The following is a 22,663-nucleotide window of genomic DNA, read 5'->3' on the forward strand; positions in this document are numbered from 1 at the left end:
CATTTAGATCGAAGAATACATAGAAAGAAAGTGGCTTTTTAAATACAGAAGGTCTGATTCTGCTCTAGGCTATGGCACTTTTTTATTTGGTAACAGCTTACTTCAAAGAATCTTACTTTAAATTGCTGTCAAATCCAAATACACATCTTTGAAGAAACACTTTAGAAACAGAGTCTTCTTTGTCTCGAAATACTTTCGATTTAATGAAATCCAAACAGGTAATGTAGAGCAGTTAACTCTCTAAAATGTAGCGTATTCAGGGCTACTCTTCTTTCTTCAGCCCTGCTCTGTCCAATTTCTTCTTTTCCTTACAGACTTATGAAATGGGTAAATTCTATTTGCATTAAACTTGAAGGTGCTCCTTTTGTGGAGAGTTGCAGACTGATGAGCCAATTGCACAGAGTCTTCAGATAGTCTTCAGCTATCGTCTCCAGCATTTTTGTGTATATTTGTGTTATTTGCGATCACAGCTCCACTCCATCAGTTTCATTACTTGCCATGATTACTTTTGGTATTTTTGGGAAGGTGTTCTACCTGGTGGAGCTAGCTGACTAGATGTTCTAAGTGCAAGAAGGCGTTTTCTTCTGAGTTAGAGAGGTAGCAAGTGGCAGTATGGAAGCAACCATTACCTCATGCACATTATTTTATAATCTGTTTACTTCTTTAAAAAAGAGACCTTTAGAGAAAGTGTCTTTTAGTTAAGGTCACACCAAAGCCTAGTCTACCTTCTCTGAGAGATGCAAATCAGGTAAGACCTCCAGTTTGTATAACAGTAGTATCAAGATAATTAGTTTGTGTTTTTTCCCATTACATTTTTTTTAGCTTCTGCTTCTAAGAGCTAGTTTCTTTCCTCCATGTCAAAATCACTCATTGCTTCAGCTTGGTCTGTGTATCAGTGCTGTGTCTGGTCTCTTTTTTTGGCCATGTGATTCTGTGGGGTTTCTTGTTTTCTTGCTTGTGCAAAAGCACAAAAAATCTAAACTAATTATACCAATCTTGCTCTTTCTAATCTCATATAGGAGAAATTATTCCTTCTATTCTATGTGCATTTCAGATTGAACTTGGTCAAAGCAAAGAGACTGAAATCTGCCTGGTCACCGCGATATTCATATCAGCAAGAGTTGCGTATTAAGTGTTTACAACCAGCAGTGACCCTCAAAATCTTTCCATAACTGAACAATTTAAGTTTTAGTTGTGGTCATGGCAAAATAAACAGTTTTTGTGCTGAAATGTTTGTCCTATCCTAGCAGTGCACCAAAATCCAGGCTTTAACATACACAGTGGCTCTGTGTTTGAGTTTGATTGGGGTGTTTCCCACCACTGAGAAAGAACATCAAAGTAGAGAGAATGGGAACTGCTTAGTTTCACAAGCACAAAGTAAGCATTAGATCATGTGTATTCAGAGTTTTTCTCCCACCAGCATGTTTTCCACCACATTTTGTGGAAAAATGCAATGACTATTCCCATGGGAGAGAATACTACAGGATATTAGATATTTTAGACAAAGTGTTTTTCCCCTAATGTTTACTTCATACCTTCCTTTATTGAATTACATCCCATTACCCTTGCTTTTAAGCATTTATATCAGCTTACTTTCTTAATGTTTGCATCTTTATAGATGACTGCATCTCTCTTCTGTCATCACTGATCCAGCCTGCACATATTTATTTGCTAGAGCACTTTCAGTCTTTCCCATAAGCAATTTTTCCTACCACCTGTGCAAGAGCTGACAATCTTGTCTGCAGATGCAGAGAACTGAGGGAGTTCTGTGCTGACAGGGCAAGTGTTGGCCTATCGTTTAATCACTGGAGTCTACAGGCAGGCTGAGGGAGAGAAAATCAGAGCTGGGGTTCACCCCAAGCCATAGCACAATGTATGTCCTGTATGCCAACATTTTTATGCCCTCTTCGCATAACTTCTTCAGTTTGTTGATATGTTTTCAGTTACGTATTTGGAAATATGTCAATGATTCCAGCAGCTAAATGTAGTCTCTCTCTCCATATATGCTATATGAAGAACTAGAACTAGCAGTTTGTCTAGAAGGATCTTACTGTGCAAATTGTGGCCCTAGATCTACATCTTATTTCAGCAAATATTTAAGTCCTGTTAATGATGATCAGACTGTTCACCTATCTGAAGTTATGCCAATAGAAATCTGTATTGTTGACTTGGGAATAATGTAAATTTTGGGTTTAAAAATAGGGAATAATTTCTGATTAGTGACTTTAGATTTTGCATTTATTAATGACTAAAGCAACTGTAACATTCTTGTCTCTTCACATTTAGGTCCTTTTGATGACTTGGGTAGAGGATATTTCACCAGTCCATATCTAGTTTCATAACTTACTGGTTTAGTTCCTATTAGAGCAAGAGATCCCGTGACCTATGTAGATGATCTACGGCATATTCTGGATATCTTGGATCGGAGAAGTAGTGATATTATGGTTGCAAGTCTCTACCCATAGTGTCCTTCCATTAGTTCACTCTCACAAGCAACCAGTTATGAAGCAAATGACCAGTAAGAATTCACTTTCCCAACCTTCCCCATGCCTGACTGGGGCTAATAGAAAGAAAATGCTCATAAATTAAGTCTAGACTATTTTGTGTTCTGTTTAATGATACAAGCATTAAGGAAGAAGGAGAGCCTTTTTTTACATTGACACATTAGGCAAAATGTCCTATTAGGCAAAAATGTCATTATGGTTTTGACAACACAATAGCAGTCACATCTTTCAGCACATTGTGGGAGCTCCACAAGTAATCACAGGAGGGTGGGAAACCGTATATGTGAAGATACTTTGCCAGATGGCTCACAGAGCTGGACACAGTCATTTAAGAAAAACTTCAGTTCCTGACAGAGGACGTATCTCCTAGGGCTAGTTTAGACCTAATTCCCTTGATAAATTCAAGTTGTAACCAGACATAATTGTTTAATGCTTTTCGCTAAAATAGGAGGGTCCAGTTTTGGAGATGAAGCCTAAACTATATGATGATTTTAAAGTATTCTAGTGAACAGACTGGAGTATAGCAGAACCAAATACTTACAGTCTAACATGGCGCAAAGAAAAAGCAAAACACTTTTGGAAGGAAGCAGGCATAGACCTACTGAGAGCTGTCTCCATAGCAATATAAACATGAACATTAGCACGTTTCCATTGCCAAGGGACCGTAGGTATTATCCTCAAATGAGTGCTGGTTCACATGAGGAGCATAGTACCGGAAGAGGCCTCCTGAGTGAGTCAGGTCCCCCGCTGTTGCATTCACCACATGATATTACCCCTTCCATGAGTTGAGCATGCTTCATCCTAGCAGTAACTACTTTGTTTGCCCCACCGTTCTGCCTGGAAATCTGCCTCAAAATTCACTTCTCAGAAACTTTCTTTTAATCTCCAGCCTAAATTTAATTCTGAACTGTTTGTTCTTGTGCCAATATTATCTTTTACCTAAGCAGCCCTTCTCCTTTCCCGGCGTTCCTCGTGAATATGCATAGGGGAACCATTATGTCTTCTCTAAGACTTTATTTCTTTTGGATTGCTACAAAAACAATCCAGTCTTTCTGCTTGTTTTTGTTGTTCTTGACCACGGGCGACCAGATTTGAACACAACATTCCTTGAGAAATCCCATTTCTTCTGTAGGAATGACTCAGGTGGTGTTCCTGAGGCTTACCTCAAGTTCTGTGACATCTTAATTTCTTAGTCAAGAATTGTAATATTCCTCACAACTTGGGCCATGCAACTTCCACTGAACATTCTCCATGCATTTATCAATGGTCTAATGCAGAAACTAGCCCTTATACATGTAGTCAGAGGCTTTTTATGCATCTTGAGTGCTCTTATTGTCTAATCTCATGGATCGTGTATTAACAGCTGAACTGCCGTTTTCTTGCTGTCATTGTGGCTTTTGCTGGTGTATCTACTTTCTTTGATTAAATTGAGCCAGCAGCTTTCATTGGCATAACAACTGTTTCTCCTCTGCTGCATCAGTTACACACTTCAGACCTCTTGATTCCTGCTGGTTTTCAGCTTCTTCAAACGGATAGAAAAGCAAAGTGGTGCTCTTGCTGCATTATTCAAAGAAGTCTGGGAAAACATTCCCTTCTTGGTCCTTTTTTTAAATGTGGAGTTTGCCTTTTGCCTGGGAAAATGTAGACCTTTTGTCCTCTGTCATTCATTCACAATTTTGTGAAGGTCAGGTCCTGAACCAACATTACCAGGTTTGAACTGATGCAGGGAAATGAGGTAATGGTGGCTTGATGGCCCAGAGAAACAGTTACTGGTAAGGGGAAGATAAGGCATTATATTGACCAATCAAAAACCTTATAAAAGACAGCACGTAGTTGGGGGGCGGAGATTGTTGTGTTGGTTTGGTTTTTTGTGTGTTTTTATTTTGGGGGGTTTTTAGTTTGTTTGTTGTGGGGTTTTTTGGTTGACTGGTTGGTTGATTGGGTTTTTTCCATTCCTTTACTTTTCACTCCGGTTATGATGTGATAATAAGGTTCATGCTGAAATACAGAGACTAGTGTGTTCTGAAAAAGGTAATTTCTGTTTACTGGAAATAACTTTTAACTCCTATCTTAAGGAAAAACCGGTTTAAGCAGGGTTATTGAAGACGCTTATAAATGTTTTCTTCTGTCGACGAAGATGTGCTCGCATCTGTGTCTGTAGCTAGCTTCTATTAGTGTACTAATTAACAAATCTGTCACCCAGCCTACTTTGCATGCTGTTGATTTTAATTACTTTAGTCACTACTATTACATACTCCAGTGTAATTATAGTTGGAATATATTATAGGGGAGCCTCCAATGGGATCTTTACATCTCATACTTGCAGTGCAAGTGCATAAAATGACAATAAGGGATTTAACAGGTACCATTTTAAAAGTGCCTTAGTGATTCTGGAAATTTTCTGTGTAACAGAACAACATTCTGCTTATTTGCTTGGTTATTAGTAAGAGAAGGATGGTGACTGCTGAGATGTGACTTGCTTCACCTCTTTAATGCTTTGTGGAGCCCCCTGTTGCGAGGCACTGGGGTTCAGTAAATCACAAGTTTATCTTAACCCTAAATTACTAAGCTCTCTGGTAATTTTGTCCTTCTAATCAACTTTAATGTGAACTCGAGAGGCAGATAGTTTCTTAGAACGATAGTCAGATTAGCTGCTCTTCACTTTAACAGTGGGCCTACTTCAGTGCCTTGTGTTTACTACACGGTGTATTTGCAGTTTAATATCGGAAGCTGTATCTTCGGGCCTAATGCTTCCTGTCACTTAGTGTTTCATTGGGATTTATTTATAATAGTGGGTAGGCAGTTTGCAAAATCCAGACTTTAGTGGAGGCTTTTCTTTCCTTTCCGTTTCTTTTTTCTTTTTTTCTTTTTTCTTTTCTCTTTTCTTTTCTTTTCTTTTCTTTTCTTTTCTTTTCTTTTCTTTTCTTTTCTTTTCTTTTCTTTTTCTTTTCTTTCTCTTCTCTTCTCTTCTCTTCTCTTCTCTTCTCTTCTCTTCTCTTCTCTTCTCTTCTCTTCTCTTCTCTTCTCTTCTCTTCTCTTCTCTTCTCTTCTCTTCTCTTCTCTTCTCTTATTTTTTCTTTTATTTTCTTTCTTTTCTTTTCATCTTCTCTTCTCTTCTCTTCTCTTCTCTTCTCTTCTCTTCTCTTCTCTTCTCTTCTCTTCTCTTCTCTTCTCTATTTTCTCTTATTTTTTCTTTTATTTTCTTTCTTTTCTTTTCATCTTCTCTTCTTTTCATCTTCTCTTCTCTTCTCTTCTCTTCTTTTCATCTTCTCTTCTCTTCTCTTCTCTTCTCTTCTCTTCTCTTATTTTTTCTTTTATTTTCTTTCTTTTCTTTTCATCTTCTCTTCTCTTCTCTTCTCTTCTCTTCTCTTCTCTTCTCTTCTCTTCTCTATTTTCTCTTATTTTTTCTTTTATTTTCTTTCTTTTCTTTTCATCTTCTCTTCTTTTCATCTTCTCTTCTCTTCTCTTCTTTTCATCTTCTCTTCTCTTCTCTTCTCTTCTCTTCTCTTCTCTTCTCTTCTCTTCTCTTCTCTTCTCTTCTCTTCTCTTCTCTTCTCTTCTCTCTTCTCTTCTCTTCTCTTCTCTTCTCTTCTCTTCTCTTCTCTTCTCTTCTCTTCTCTTCTCTTCTCTTCTCTTCTCTTCTCTTCTCTTCTCTTCTCTTCTCTTCTCTTCTCTTCTCTTCTCTTCTCTTCTCTTCTCTTCTCTTCTCTTCTCTTCTCTTCTCTTCTCTTCTCTTCTCTTCTCTTCTCTCCTCTCCTCTCCTCTCCTCTCCTCTCCTCTCCTCTCCTCTCCTCTCCTCTCCTCTCCTCTCCTCTCCTCTCCTCTCCTCTCCTCTCCTCTCCTCTCCTCTCCTCTCCTCTCCTCTCCTCTCATCCCCTCTCCCCTCTCCCCTCTCCCCTCTCCCCTCTCCCCTTTCCCCTTTCCCCTTTCCCCTTTCCCCTTTCCCCCTTTCCCCTTTCCTTCCCTTTCCTCCCCTTTCCTCCCCTTTCCTCCCCTTTCCTCCCCTTTCCCCTTTCCCCTTTCCTTTCTTCTTAATCTTTTTAATTCATTTAGCTGATATATTTAGCTTTTTAACATTGGAATATTTCAGTGACTACATAATGTGTGTCTGCTGGGTAGACTACTAGTGTGGAAGTCAATTCTTCTCTGTAACAGTGGGGACAAAGTCTGTTAAACAGCATTTCTCTCTAGCTTTTGGATGCTTCATGCCAATCTGCTGGTAGAGAACAGGTATAAATTAAGTTGAACTAATGGGTAAGTCAAGTTTGCGGCTGCTGTGTGTCTCTGGAACAGCATAAAATGGCCAAAGACTGTTTGGTGAATGTTTTGGTCCAAGATTTCCTCAAGAGGCAGAACACCTTATTCTAGTGTTGATTTTTAACTGCAGTAAATCTGATGGTTGTTTGCTTGCAAGTCAAATCCATTCTTACATAAGTAGCTGTCTTAACTTGTGTAACTGCCACATATTCATATTAGACAACTGCTGCTGAGTGAGAACAAGAGGGCTGAATAAGATAGCCCTCAGCTATTACTTAAGTGTTTTGTGAATTATGGCAAACTTTATGTATTCCAGATTACCTGTACATTTATGTATGAAGTAATGAAGTCTTTCATGATGTCTCTGTCATGTCACTGTTTGAATTACTTCTCTAATTAACCCAGTTGCTGCTTTAATAGCAGTTCCAGTGGTCATTAACATGGGTTTTAAAGCCTGTATATTAGGTGGAAATTTAAAAATCCACGTGACATGGGAGCATAAGTCCCAAGATCAGAAAGTATTCTGAATTAACTTAATAACTTTGTGGATGAGATGTATACTCTGAAGTATCAATCAAACCCTTTTCTTTCTGCAGACTTTTAAATTTTCAGATATTTACTTTTTTCTTTCTTTTTAACAGATATAAGCTTACCAAAATCAGCGACAATATGTTACACAGCTGCATTGCTCAAAGCCAGAGCTGTATCTGACAAGTAAGTGCATAAGAACCACTGTCCAGCAAAATTCCTGATTTAACTCGAGATTTCTCTTAGCTGAGCCCACACCCTAACAATCTGCTGGGTTAGCAGGAGAATTCAGTCCTGCATACATTCATAAAATGTCTTTGTGTATAAAGAAAAATCTGCAGTGATCAAACATTGCACTTCAAATATTACAGAAGAAAAGAGAAATAGCATAAATTAAATTCTTGTTTCGGTTTTATGTATACTGTCTGGGTGAGCTTTGGCCTCCTAGATAGTATAATGAAGATGCAACTAAAAGGTGTTGTGTGGCTGAACCTCTTCAACTTTGTTTAAACCTGACCACAAAAAGGTAATAAATAAATGTGGGTGTACTGGTAGCAATCTCATTTTACATGTGCTCTCAGAAGACTGCTCATCTACTTAAATAGCGGCAGGTGGGTTTAGTAGTACTATGTCAGGGATTCTGAGAGGTAGATAATGTTCATATTTTTAGAGACACAAATATCTGCTAATTCCTGTTACAATTTTCTCTTGGGTCTGAACCTTCCAAGGTGCTGGGCACATCTACTTGATGCCTGTGGACCTGAGAGCACTGACCTGCTCTGGAGGGGTGCTCAGCTCCTTGTGAGATGAAGCCCAAAAATCCCAATTCTGCTCACAGATGCCTTCACACAAATCCCAGGCAGAGTTGTGTCTGTGCATCTGAGGGTCGAATGCCTCCCTAAAGTTGGAAAGCAAGTAGAGTGGAAAGCCATTTTCTTGACTGACGTCCTGACAGTTTTTGCTTTTAAAGTGTATGTACACATCAAGATCTAAGTAATTTTCTTTCATTCTTTTTATCCTGTAGATCGCCAGTACCTACTGCAACATCTTTCCTCCCTACACAGCGACTCCAGCTTGGGAGGGCAGGGCTAAGGTTGTCACAGCTTTCCCTGTGGTGTCTGCCTGCCAAGTACAGCTCTGGAGTTAGCCGTGGGGTGTGAGGTGAGAAAGAGATTGCATGGTCTGGTTTTTCATTCACTGGGCAGATGATTTGCCCGCAGTTTGGGCATGCTACCCTCAATGGTGCTGCGGCCAGTAGACCACCTGCTACTGCTGCTGCATCGTGCTTCCATCCCAACCTGACCCAGGGGCATTGGGTTGGGAACCTCCCTAAAACCTCCCCAAACCTGTTTTTAATAGAAACCCTCCAACAATAATTTGGCATTGTTTTTTTTTTTTTTTTTTCCTTTCTTTTCTTTTTTCTACAACTTCAGCCTTGAATATGCCATTTAGCAAGGTACCTAGAGCAAATTTAGATTAGTGACAAAGAAAGGACTGTATGAACTGACTTTCTGCCATGATTACGTGCAAACATGCTTTCCACTTCTGCTGGGATTTTCATTGGCCTTGATGTAATAGATCACACACTTGCTGTGGGAGTTTGGAGAGTATAGGAAGTTGACTCAGTTTGGTTATGTGGGCCCATGTTCTAGATTGCTTTTCTGGCTTTTTCTTACCAGCGTTTCTGACCTAATGTGTTTTCTTCTTTGCTTTTGTAGATTTTCTCCAGAGGCTGCCTCAAGGCGAGGGCTGAGTACTGCAGAGATGAATGCAGTAGAAGCTATTCACAGAGCAGTAGAATTTAATCCACATGTGCCAAAAGTGAGTATGGAGAAAGCGTTGTTGTAGCTTTAACACTGCTGAGGACCTAACCCCTGATTTCTGTGTCAGATTAATGAGTGGAAAGGGGAGCAAACAATGGGAAGGGAAAGAAGCTGGTAGTATGCACAGTTTTTTTGTTTGGTATTTCACATTCAGTGTCTCTACTCTGGACCATGCAACTTGAAATTTTAGCTGAAGTGAGTCCTCTGCGACAGCAACACCTACATGGTGGATCACGGTAGTAAGGCACTACCAAATGCTGCTCTGCAAGACAGAGCCATACTTAAAGACAGATTATTATTTACAAAATACCCATTAAACATCTTCTAGTTCAAAATAACATGGTTTATTTGTTCTGATGATTACGTGTAAGAATATGTTTCTGGCATGCTGTACAAAGAAGCCTATGTTTGGAGTTCATGGTGTGCTTCATATTAGTCACATTAGTAATTCCTCATGCAGCACCCTGTCATTAAGTTCTGAGAATGCAAAGCTCAGAGATGAAGAATTACTGAGAACTACAAAGTAAGAAAAGGGATTTATGTTCTAATTCCCTAATCCCCTCTCTAGATATGTATCTCAGCAGTAAGAATCTTGCCCAGGGGCTACAAAAGGCTAATGTATTTTATTATTTCATCACCTGATACTCAGTATTGCAGTATATAAGTTCATTGTAAAGGAAACTAGAGGCAGATGCTTTTTGACCCTTGGAGATCTGCCTCTGAACCTCACCCCCCAAACCTTTGGACTAGTATTTCCCTTTGAAAATGAGCATCTTCCACTGGAGATCAGAAGACTGGTGTCTGTCTATGTAGGGAGCCTATTCATGAGGTACAGCTGAACGCCAAGTCTGGTCAAGATAAAACCAAACCCTCTCACATACGTGCACATGGATTGCAGAAAGATCATTCCCATGCACTGCAGGAATTAAATATTTTGTCTGTGAGCTCTATCTGTTATGCCAGCCATTAAATAGCATGGTTTACCTATCTGAAAGTTAGGCTGTTTGTTTAATAAAATCATCTAGACTTCCTCTAAAGGCAGTGGAAAGAAGGAACTATCTTAGACATCTCTAGACAGACTTTCCCTCTGAGGTACCTATTTCTGCATTGACTATGAAAAGAGCAACTATTTTCCAGTAAAAGCCTGATTTTTAGACAAGAAGTTTTAGGTGAGATGAGTCCCTTTGTGTTATTAGCTGGTCTTCTATTTTTGTGCCAAGCTATATAATGAAAATATTAAATGAAGTTTGGTTCCAGGACTGCTTCTGTGGAGCTCTGTTTACTTTCTTCCATCCCAGTGGTTCTTGCACCAATACAACCGTTGATATTTCTCTTCTGCCCAGTTGCCTGTTTAACTCTGTATTCCAGTCGTGTTCTTGGTGAAACTTTCTGAATGTTTTACCGAAGCCTGGTTAGAGAATTCCATTCTTGCTGTCTCCAAATTAGATATCTTGCCAAGTAAAGCTATCAGTTTAGCCTGTCATGAGCAATCCTTGGGACCCTGTTCCATTTTCCTCACTTACCTCCATGCTTTCAATAATTCTTTCCACTAAAATATTTTTTAACAGTTTGCCTGCTACTGATTCCATAGCAACACATATTGTTTCCCTCCTCTTTACATGAATGGCATTGCATTTCCTTCTCTTACCACTGGATCACTTGATTCTGAGTGGGGACCTTTTTGTTTTAAGTCAGTTATGGTAGTCTGGCCATGGCTGTGACTGGTTCCTTCACTGTTTAGGGACAGAGATCATGGGCTGCCGTGGCTTCCCCTCTGTCCATCCTCCTAATGTCCATCCTGCTGTTGTCTCCATGCTCTGCACTGCCATGAAACTGAGGCTAAGTCTTCACTTACTATCTTTTCAATTGTTTCATTTCTGTTTATACTTAAGAGCTTGCTCTTCTTTGGTTTGACTTCCTTTGCAAAATCTACCTTACCGTAAGTTGTGGCATTTGCTCCATAACCTCTGGACTTCCAGACCTCCAAGATCCTGATTTTCTTGTAGATAAGTACTTTCATTCATCGTTTGTGACCTCCTTCACACTAGCTAGCTTCTGTTTAGTTGGCTGTTCAGTGCAAGGCTGAATTCTCTTTCTAACAAGTATTGTGTGTTGTTTTCGATACTTTTTATTTGAATTCCAGTCCTCTTGCTCATTTAAATTCCTGAGCTTTTCAGCCCACATTGTTAATTGATTCTCTCAGTTTTTCAAAGTCTGTCATTTTGAAATTGAAAACTTTTGTGAAACATACAGATTTTCAGGATAACAAGGTAGTAACAGAAGGAGACTCTAAGGCTTTTTTAGTTCTAATTTGAACATTAAAACAGTGTAGCCTAATACAGATTCATATGCAGCACTCCTGATTTCACAGTCATTCTTTCTGCTATTAGCTAAAGGATATTTAGGTGGCAAAAATATATTTTTGGCTATAATTTTGTGCACAGTGTGGTTATTACACCTCAATACAGACCTCAACTGAAGTCATATCCAATTTGTTCTTAATGAAATGGAGATAAGTTTTAGCATGCAACATCACAAGAAATCTAGCAGTGCCACAAAACTAATGTCTTCAAAGCTTCTTTAGGATTTAAACACTAATGGGTCTCTTGTTCAGAGTGAGAAAGAAATAAATTACAAAGGTTATAAATTATGTAAAGCATTTGCAAAGTTCCCAGCAGAAGCCTTGAAAGCAGGGAACTGCACTATTAAAGAGAAAAAAAAAAATGATTCAATATATTTGTGGTTTGCCTCAAAAGGAAATTTTACCATTTTTGGTGCAATGCATTAAAATGCAGAATTATTACCTAAAAAGGTTATTACTGGACATGAATCTTCAAAACATATAACTGGAAATAACAGATTTTTGCTAAGGAGATTCTGAGACAAAAGGAATGCAAGGAACACACTGTGAACACGCTGAGAGATGCTGCTCAGCTGGATTTAGCAAGAAAGGGAGACTAAGTCTCCTGTTGTGACCTATTGCAGGTTTGTGTGAAACAGCCGTGGGCTTCTTACAATGCTGCTGCTTTTTCTATAGGAGATTATGGCCAGATTGCAGTCCAGTGTTCCATAGTGATGCTACAGAGATCAGATATACTTCTTACACTTTCTTTTGAATGTAATCTAAAGATGTAGGAACCCCATAAGAAGCAGCACTTTAAAAGTCCAAGATTTCCATCTTTACATAGAGGTGAGAAACCCTGCAAAACCAGCTGCCTTCCACATAGAAACCAGTGTGTATCATGGTTCTGGGAGTCTTCTCAGTATAGATGTCCTGAAGATGTTGCCACCCACTTTCATTGATTCTAGATGACTGTGCATCACCTTGGTTTTTATTTTCTGCCTGCACAAAAGTGACTTTTACAGAGATCTAACACTGCTGACAGTCTTTCTTCAGACAGCTACCCTTCCAGCAGGTAGCCTTCTTTTGACACAGGTCTCTTCTTCCATTTTTGAGTACATTTCAGTGACAATTAAATTTCCAGGGCTCAGTTCATTAAGTCTCAGCCAAAGGTGATAAATTCTCCTTGATTTTGGAACACACTGGAGTCAAGATGTGACATGTGGACTTACCAGAACTTGGTTTAAGTGAACTAAGGCAATACAGAGCTCAGTGCAGAGCCTGCCAGATCTCCCCAGCAAGCTGGGCAGCTGACCTGGCTGTGCTGGCTCTGGAAGCTGAGCTGGGCAAGCAAAGGCCAGCTCAGGTGTGTCAACTGGCATCTCCTCCTTGACTGCAGTGAAAATGGAACCACTGTCAAACCGATCAAGGCTTCTCATTCTGAAGACAACTTACCTGTGAAAAGGTTTCTGTGCTTGAAAGTGGCTTAGTTTTTTAAACTGTACTGAAAAAATAACTGATAAAACCTATTACCTCTATCTACAGTTTGTCTTGTTTATGTTACTGAAGCAACTTAGCTACAGCAAATTGCAGCTTTATACTTTGGCAGAGATTGCCTATGTAAAAAGAAAGCACTTTGCCAAGTAGAATGTTTTCAGGGTTCTCTTTAGTAGAAGAAAAACATAACCAGTGGCATATTGAAGACAGCAGTACAGCAGGAAAGAGAACAAAGCAGAGAGCTGTGGATTCCAGTATGAGAAGAATCACAACAAATTGTATCACTTGCTTGTGAAGACTTGTCTGAATTTTTTTTCAACCATCTCTGTCTTAAATAAGATTCTATGGACTAGTTTCCTTTTGGTTTAGTGTCGCACCATGCACTGTGGAGTTTTAGTCCCAAGGAAATGTGCCAACACTGTCTGACAATGTGCTCCTCAAAAATTTAAGGGTTAAACAAAACAGGGTTTATTGCCACTGAACCAGTTGGGTTATCACTATAATTCCAGAGGGTTTTTTATGGAAAAGAGAGCAGTGCATCCTTTGTCATGGAGAGTACGTAATTTGTGGAGCGTGTGGAAAAAAAGTGTATGTACACACACACACACACACACAACTTCATCAGTATTATTTATATGTTGTGTTTGGAGCTTCCCCACTTATATGTAATGCAACTATCCCAAGCTAATGCTGATAAAGTACCACAGCTGTTTCTGGGACATTCTTCAACTGTGGAACACCCTTTCTGAACTGATCTGCAAGGCTCCCTCCTTGCATTCAGACTCCTCCTGAAAAGCACCGGCCCCCTTTTCTGTCACTTATGAGACATGAGCAATTCAATAAAATCAAAGTGGGGAGAAAACAGGTGATGGTCCAAATATGTAATTGTCAAAAGTACGTTGCAGGGGTTTGCTCTGTAAGCCAGGGGCTGAGCTGATTTAAAGAGGGTACCTGCTGAAGTTGGCTATATTTGAATCGGACAACTTAAATATTGGTATTACTTTTAAAAGTGCCAGCTTTCTGTGTAAAGTTTCTTAAAGCATGTAAGAAAAGATTGACTTAAACACTTTGAAAGGTTTAGCTGTTCTCCGTTTCATCTTTTCCCATTTTACAGTCTGGAGAGTTGGGTGAGGAAAAAATTAAATATAACAGGAGCAAGTGTAGAGTCTTGCATCTGTACAGGAACAATCCCAGGTTCCAGTATAAGTTGGGGAATGACCTATTAGAGAGCAGTGTAGGGGAAAGGGACCTGGGGGTCCTGGTGGACAACAGGATGGCCGTGAGCCAGCACTGTGCCCTTGTGGCCAGGAAGGCCAATGGCATCCTGGGGTGTATTAGAAGGGGGGTGGTTAGTAGGTCCAGAGAGGTTCTCCTTCCTCTCTATTCTGCCCTGGTGAGACCACACCTGGAATATTGTGTCCAGTTCCAAGAAGGACAGGGAACTGCTGGAAAGAGTCCAGTGCAGGCCAACAATGATTAAGGGAGTGGAGCATCTCCCTTATGAGGAAAGGCTGAGGGAGCTGGGTCTCTTTAGCTTGGAGGAGACTGAGGGGTGACCTTATTAATGTTTACAAATATATAAAGGGTGAGCATCACGAGGATGGAGCCAGGCTCTTCTAGGTGACAACCAATGGTAGGACAAGGGGCAATGAGTTCAAACTGGAACACAAGAGGTTCCACTTAAATTTGATAAGAAACTTCTTCACAGTGAGGGTAACAGAGCACTGGAACAGGCTGCCCAGAGGAGTTGTGGATTCTCCTTCTCTGGAGGCATTCAAAACCCACCTGGACACATTCCTGTGTGACCTCATCTAGGTGTTCCTGCTCCGGCAGGAGGATTGTACTAGATGAGCTTTTGAGGTCCCTTCCACTCCCTAATATTCTGTGATTCTGTGATTTCTTTCTTATGTTTTTTGTTTGGTTTTTGTTTTGTGTCTATATGCTCGAGTGGTTTCTAGTAAGTTGTAGTTGCTAACAGAAACAAATAATGCAAACAAATTCATGTACCAGATGGGAAATGAATATGTTCTGCACGCCCCATGATATTACAGAAAAACTATTCCAGACGTGTTTAAGAAAGTTTTTAACTGTTCAGTGAGACAGTGGTTTGTTTTTGTATCTCAGCAAAAAGGCCAAACTTCTCAATTACCATCAATCCAATGAGAACTTGTAAGGTGACCGAAAAATGGCTTCTCTGGACATACAGAAACCAGTATTTGGGAACTATTTTAAGTTTGTGCTGTTCATCCCACTGGGAGAAGGAGAGTTCCTGTTCAAACAATGTCAAATTCTCATATTCTGGCCTGGAGGGATGCTGTCACAGGTGCAGGAATGACTATTGCCTATTTGCAGCCTGAGCTGTTATTTCAGAGGCAAATTGCACAATTGAGGAAAATAAGGAAACTTGCGTGAGACAGGTTGATTTATTTTATAAAAAGACACTGAAGTAGCTCATTAATGTGGAATGTTAAAAGCACTCCCAGCAGAGGAGAATTAGTAGCCAGAGTGCTGCCAATATTATGAAATAAATAATATATATTCAATCAATTCACGTAAAAGAAATATAAACTCCACCATGTTGCACTTCATTTGTACAAGGTTCGTTGTCATCCTCAAAATGCTCGTTAAAAGGCATATTCCCATACATGTACAGAAAAGCTATCGCTGAGCAATATTTATTACAATGTCGTGTAACTGGCCCAGAAGCCCTTTGTGCAAGCACATGAAAAATACTCTTACCCTTGTTGTAACTCCTAAAAGATAAGTTTTTGACAGGAAAAAGTTTGCAGTGAGAGAAGAGAGAGACCAGAAAACCAAAAAAAGACAACCAAAAAAGTCCAAGCCCAGACAGTGCAGTGGAGAAGGGCTGATTGAGCCATCTGTTGATGACAGACACCATTGCACAACTTTAGTATTCAGTCATAACTTGACTAAGACTAGGTCATTCTGGCTGAAATTACCTAGACTGTCTTTTCTGAGCTGATTCCTTTTTTAAAGGAAGATGAGAACCCCAGATAGTGGTGACATGCTGTTTCCTGTTCTAGTTAAACTTCTTCATTTGTTGTTGAAAAACTAGTGCAGCAGGAGGTATGCTGGGCTGGCCGTCTCCGTTTCCTCTGTGATGGCCAGCTCTTCACTAAGTTTCTTATTTAGCCTGGTACTTGACTTTCCCTCTGAAGTGGAACCACACTTGGGTTCAGAGCCTCCCATCTTCCCTGTGTATTCAAACTACTGAAAAGTTAGTGAAGTTTTCTTACTTAAGTTGTAAAGATTGTGGTTGCATCTGAGAAGATGCCAGTGTGGCAGGAGTCACAGTTAATAGGGAGTCTGTCAAGAGGTTTAGGTTGTTCTCTAGTAAAGCCAGATGGAGTTCATACAGGTACAAATTTTAGTGGTATGATCGGATCGTGTCCGTGTTAGTCCTGTAGCAACAAGGGCTGTGCTCTGGACAGAGGCCTTTGGAAATGTTGAGATATAAATAGTCAGGTTCCCACCCTGAAGTCTTTGGTGGCTAAAGAGAAGACTGTACCTGTCTTGTGTGGTATCTTTCATTAAGTGCAATAGGATCCTGTTGGAAACTATAATCAGGTATCTTTGGCTGATTTTTTCCAAGAGCTGGAGGTTGTTGTCACACACAGAAGTCCATCAGGATTGTGATTCACACATTATATGGGCAGCATGAGGACTGCAGCTTATTGGATAGTTTTCGAAGAAAGATTTTTTTCACTGAATTTCATTTCACTGGAATTTGTCTGCTTGTCCCATCCAAAATGTTTCAGGAGGACTGTGTTGATTTCATGGACAGTCTGCTAGAAACCCAGCAGATTGCTGGGACTTGGTCCTGCCTGTCAGGTACCTGGGTGTCAAGATTTAAGGCAAGGCGGCAAAAACTGTGGCAGACGCTCCCTGTTACCCCCTCACTTTCCACCACCCCCTTTCCTTTAGATCAGAAAGATGATAAGAAAGATAAGGAGGAAGGAGGAGAGACTTAGACTTCAAGTTGGAAGGTTTTAAAGAGTTTTACTAATGCTACTAATAAATAGAGAATATATACAAAATATACAAAACAAATCTCCCATGCTGGATGTGGAGTTGGCGTCACTCCATGAGCAGAGCTGGGTGTGTGGAGCTGGCGGCTCCAGCAGCTGCAGCTCAGGACCCAGAAGTCATGGGCAGGACTGCACAGCAAACCCAAAACTGGTTGCAGGATGCAGGGCCTGAAGCCTGTGGATCACAGGCAGACAGACAGGGTCCTCTCTACATGCCAGCCGTGGGTGAAGAGAGAATGACCCTCGTGATCACCCTCTTATATAGGGGGTATGATGATTGTGGGATGGAATACTTAATTGGCCAATTTAAGTCACCTGTTCCATCCACCCCTCCTCAAACATGCCCCTCTCATGATGGAACATGGGAAAACTTATCAGTCTTTCTTGGCTACCATAGTAATAAATCTAAACATGAGCTTGTTCAGCATTCTGTTGGTTTCTTATCAGCACTGAGTACAGCATCTGAGGAAAAATATGCAGGCTAAAACTCAGAAAAGTACATCCACCTAGAAGAACCTAGCTGAAAGAAAAATCACTAAAAGAGAACTGGTCTTGTTTTTAACAAAACCAGGACGCTGGGTGCCAGTAGCCTGTAGGCACCATAAAAGAGGCTGCCCTTGGCTATGCCATCTCCTAGTAGACCCTGAGCCCTGTTGGCCAAACCTCCAGGAACCCTGAATGCCCTCTGGGCTCTTGAACTCTCCTTGAAAATACAATAATGCACGAATGGATGTGATATTCTAGGACATCATCAAGACCACCCTTCTTTTCATGAACAGTCATATCCCTCCTTCCATAATAATCAAGCTCTACCTGCAGCTAGGTACCTTTTTGGTACCCATTACTTCTGTTTAGAAAAGTTAAACAGATGGAGGCCTTCAAGTGCCCTCTTGCAAAGCAGACTTGCCATTTCTTTGATTAGCTCTATTGTGTACTTGGGGAATTTGATCTTTATGTTTCTGAAATAGCCTGATGAGAACTGTACAGAGTGTTCCAGACGTGGTCTCTCTGGGGCTGTGTACAATTAGCATTCTTGCTGGAAATGCCTCCAGAATAAATTAATTGGCAGCTTGTACGCCCAAAGGTGTGGCTGACCTTTGTGCATAAAACAGAAACTATTATGAGGCCCAAATGAGACTTGAGACATCCATCAACTCTATGTGTGGGTCTTCCTGAATATCACCAATCCAGATGATGGACTTTTTGTTTGAGAAAGTAGCTGTGATAGAGTAATGAGGGAGGAGTGCTTCACATTTTTGATCTGAGGAACTTTAAAAAATATTTTTTTCTTTCTGAAACTGAGAAAAATGCAGACTGAAAAGTGAGCACAACTGAGCGTGGACTAAGAGTGATTTGCAAGTGTCAAGATATATCCTTCCATCTGGTGTTTCCTCTTGATTTGTTTTTAATCCCTGATAAGAAGTGATACATAAGAATCAAAATAACATGTTTTCACCTCAGTGCTCCTAGAAATAGGACATTCCTTCCTGGTTTTTCTTTTCCTACAAATACTGATATGGCCTTAGGATTGGTTGTTTGGTTGGTTGTGTGTTTCTTTGATTGAAATATTTGAATATTGAGAACTTACTTTCTTGTTTACTTTTGAAAAAAAATGCAGAAATAAGAATTATCTTATAAATTAATAAAACAGAAACCTGTAGCTCTTGGAGCTGTGTTCCATTCTGTTCAACAGGTATAATGTGTGTTTTTAATAGGGTGGCACATTCATTAGAGCAGTGAATAAAAACACTTGCTGTATTTCTGTAAGCCTGGCAGCCCCCTCCCTCTTGTCAGGTCTTTATTCTGTTCTCTCCATCACTCCTAATCCCCTGTCTTGCCTACTAAATTGCAGCCTCCTCCATTAATCTACCTGCTCTAACAGCTCTCTTGAATTTTTCTGAAAGGCTTTAGAGAAAATCGAAGTATCACAGTGATTACTCCCACAGCTAATACAGTTTCTCCTCCTTTAGTAGTCACCTGCATCAGAAACATGTGATTTCTCTTTCCTCTTTGAAGTATTCATCTGTTTCCCAGGGTTGACAGTTCTCTGCTTTGATCATGGTCTCTCCAAATCCATTCCCTGTTGGTTGTCTCCTTCCAGGCTCTTCAGGCAAAGGGGTGACAAGCTCTGGGATACCCTCTGGAACATCATGCTCTTGGTGCTCATTTCCCTCTACCCTTTGCTCTTCCTTTTCCCAAGGCTGATTTCCAGTTCTCATTTATTTCTTTTGCCCTCTTTTCTCCTCTTTCCTGCACCAGCTCGTCGACAGGGCAGGTGCTCAAGCATGCCCTGCAGTCACCTGTTCACAAAATCAGTGTTTAACAGGAGCGGTGGAGGGTTAACGCCACCCATGCCTCTTTCACCTCTGGTGTCACATTGCCCTGTCTTGGGTACATGCACTGGGTTGTTGTCAGTCCTGGCTCCTGCAGGCCTCCTCCTTCCAGACCAAAGCAGAGACCAGTGAGGAGTGGAGGGCCTGCACACTCATTCTCTTTTTGCCAATGATTACCTGTAATTTTCTTTCCTGAACCTTGTGTTAGGGCCTGTCAGTGTGCCTGCTGCCTGACTCACCTGCTGCCTCTGCTGTTAACTTAAAAAGTCTGGTGGGGTGAAATATTTGCTCTTGGGCATCCTGGAAGAGAGCAAGAGTTTCCTTAAGCTACCAAAGAGGAGTCAGTGCCCAGCTGAGGAATGCCGTGCTTCTCAGAGGAGAACTGACAAACAGGAGCTAATTGGGCAGCCTGTTATATTTCTGTCTGTCCTCTCCCTGTGAAGCATGCCAAAAACGGTGTATCTTTCCCATCCACTAACTGGAATGTAGTAACACCGGTGATAACATCTTCTGAACTGATGGTGACCTAGTTCATGGCCTGGGGAAGGAGGAATGATCACCTGCTTAAATAATGCCCAGGACCTTTGTCTTCACCTGGGGAGTGAATCCTCCGTGTGTTTTGTCCACCTCTGTTATGGGGGATCCAGTAATGGGGAGAATTGCTTGTGGATTTAGTCGAGCTTTTCATTTTCATACCATTTTCAATAACTATTTCAAGTAGTAAGCTGAAATATCCCATATTTTCCCCCTCGCCCCCCAATCAGGTATTTGCTGCATTTGGTAACTTTTTTACTTTGTAACTTGGTGGTAGCTACTTGCCAGTCTTGTGTTCATAGACCTGACAACCAGTTGATGGCAATGCAGTAAAGCAACCTGTGTGCAAACTATGAGTATTGCATGTTGCCTTATAGGAAGAGTATGTACATCAAACTGCTTAATGTGTCCTTCACTTCATTATAAACAGTTTTAATTAAAATGCTCTTCTAATTATATTCTCTTTTCTGCTTTAAGCCCTTTTTTCCATCCCCTTTGGTAAGAGATAGATCTTCTTTTGAAATTCTTTATAGTCCACTTACTACAGCTGAAGAGCAGAACATTAAACATCTGTCAGCGTATCTTAATCTTTGGGAGTAATTCAATAATTATCTTCAAGTGCAGTTGGTGATGTTGCACATTTGATGAAATACTTAGGAGGGAAAGTACTTCAGGGAAATAGAGCTTTCAGTGTGCATTGTGTAATTGCAGGCAGCTTTTGTGTTTTTTATTACCTCTGCAATAATTGTGTTCTGTTTTTTTATTGCAGTATCTACTAGAAATGAAAAGCTTAATTCTGCCCCCTGAACATATTCTGAAGAGAGGGGACAGTGAAGCAATAGCATATGCTTTCTTTCATCTTCAACACTGGAAAAGAGTAGAGGGGGCGTTGAATCTCTTACACTGTACATGGGAAGGCAGTAAGTAATTCTCTTTCTTACAAAGGAGCTAATCAAATACTTGTATTGAATGCCTTGAGAAAATAATAGCTTTTTGTGAAGTACAGTATGTGGGAATTTTGGAGGTCAGTTATATATATCCTCACTAGCATTGAAATATTTGAAATTCAAACTGAAAATACAAACTTCATTTAATGAGAAAAAGGGTTCTGAAGTCTTGGATTGTGTCCTCTGTGTAATACTGAAAAAACTTTCCTGTCTTCTTTAAGACATATTTTCTTACTCATGGATAAGGTGATAATAATCTACCTTCCTCATTCCAGAGTTGTAGAGATTTGTTAGTCATTATTTGAATGCTTTGATATTGGGAAATTATGAAAGTGCCTTGTAAGCTGGAAAAAAGCTCACCACCACCAACAACATAAAATACTGTTTTGTTTTATATTATTCATTAATATTTAGTTGACAAACTGGAGTGAGTCTAGTGGATGTATAGGGGGCTGGAATATGTGAAGCAGGAAAAGACACTGATCCAGGTGGTCTTACTCAGGTTGGAAAAAACCTCTGGTAGGTGAAGGATGCATCCAGTTGCTATCTTCTGCCATCCAATGGAGAGATCATATGGAAGACAGTCAAAGTCTTCTCAAGAGAGCACAGCAGAAAGAGGCAATAGACACAAGCTGCAGCAAGAGAAATTTTGTTTACCTGGAAGGAAAACATTTTCAGAATGAAAGTGGTGATGCATTGGAATAGGTTGCTGGTAGGCTGTGGGATCTCCATCCACAGAGATACTCAAAGAGCAACTGGATATGCCCCTGAGCAACCAGACCTAACTTTGAAAACGACCCTGATTTGAGTAGGAGGTTGGAGTCATATACTAACCTTCTAACTGAACTTATCCCATCTTTGAGTTGTGCTTCTTTCAGGTTCCAGAAAATTAGAAAGTGCTATTTAGAATTAGCATCTCTGGGCTTTTTTAATGCATAATTTTCTGTCTGTAACCCGCTTCCCATATTCTGCTCTGCTTTCTTCTGTTCTGTTTTAGCCTCTCCATATGTTAAACATTTTTTTTTTCCTTTCTCCATTTTCTGTTCTCATTTAGTTTTGTTTCAAAAGATACAGCTAGTCACCACGATAATTCCTACAGAAATTTACTTAATACTTCCACTGTAAAAGTGACTTACTGTCTCGGTCACTGTATTAAGTGGTCTGAATTTGCTTTATTTGCAATGTAGGCTCCCTGAGGAAGTAATGGCTTTATTACTAGGTGTATAATACACCTTGCTTAGTAATCCGTACCATTGCTGCCTGGGGTTTGCTCTGCTGCACTGTTCTCCATCCTACTTGCTTGCTCTTTTCCTGTCATTTCTCCCAGTCTATTCTTTTCTCTGTCATAGCTTCCTTCCCAGAGGCTTCTTTTCACTGGTTTGCTTTTACATAGTGTTTCTTCTCTTCCAGCTGCTTGAGGAAGTCCTTTAGCCCAAGGCCTCGTTGTCTCATCATTGTGGAGCAGTATTTTGCAGGGAATCCTGAATAGACCGTTTTTTGCTTTGTCAGGCTGGGGAGTCCCTGAAGGGCTGTTTACAAGGAGCAGCTCTTGGCACAGGAGGCTGGATGCCCTGCAGCCCTCCTGCCATGGAGGGAATGGAGCACCTGTGCCTGAAAGCAGCGCAGGGCATTCCCGCACAACTGCATTAACTGATTGCTTTCCCTATTACCTCCACCGCAATCTGAATATGTACTTTATTAGCTAATATTTTTGTAGTAGATTGTAAAGATCTAAAACGTAATTATTATTTCATAACCTCTAAATAAAAATCCATAATTCATTTTGTGCAATGATTTCAGAGATGAACAGTGCACCAGTCCTCAATAATTTTGTTCATATTTTGCTCGGT

The 22,663-nt window shown here is 40.3% G+C and overlaps 1 protein-coding gene across 3 annotated transcripts in view; it reads left to right on the forward strand.

Annotated features, from left to right (window-relative positions):
* The window catches only part of ST7 (suppression of tumorigenicity 7), a 151,777-nt gene that overhangs the window by 116,446 nt on the left and 12,668 nt on the right, over positions 1–22,663 (forward strand). For all 3 annotated transcript variants that reach the window (XM_005502949.4, XM_021288255.2, XM_065048795.1), the window contains exons 10-12: positions 7,403–7,475; positions 9,008–9,110; positions 20,636–20,786. In XM_005502949.4, the coding sequence (XP_005503006.1) occupies positions 7,403–7,475; positions 9,008–9,110; positions 20,636–20,786 (327 nt within the window). The remainder of the gene's footprint in view (positions 1–7,402; positions 7,476–9,007; positions 9,111–20,635; positions 20,787–22,663) is intronic.

The sequence above is a fragment of the Columba livia genome, chromosome 1, assembly GCF_036013475.1.
Source record: "Columba livia isolate bColLiv1 breed racing homer chromosome 1, bColLiv1.pat.W.v2, whole genome shotgun sequence".
Taxonomy (NCBI): Eukaryota; Metazoa; Chordata; class Aves; order Columbiformes; family Columbidae; genus Columba; species Columba livia.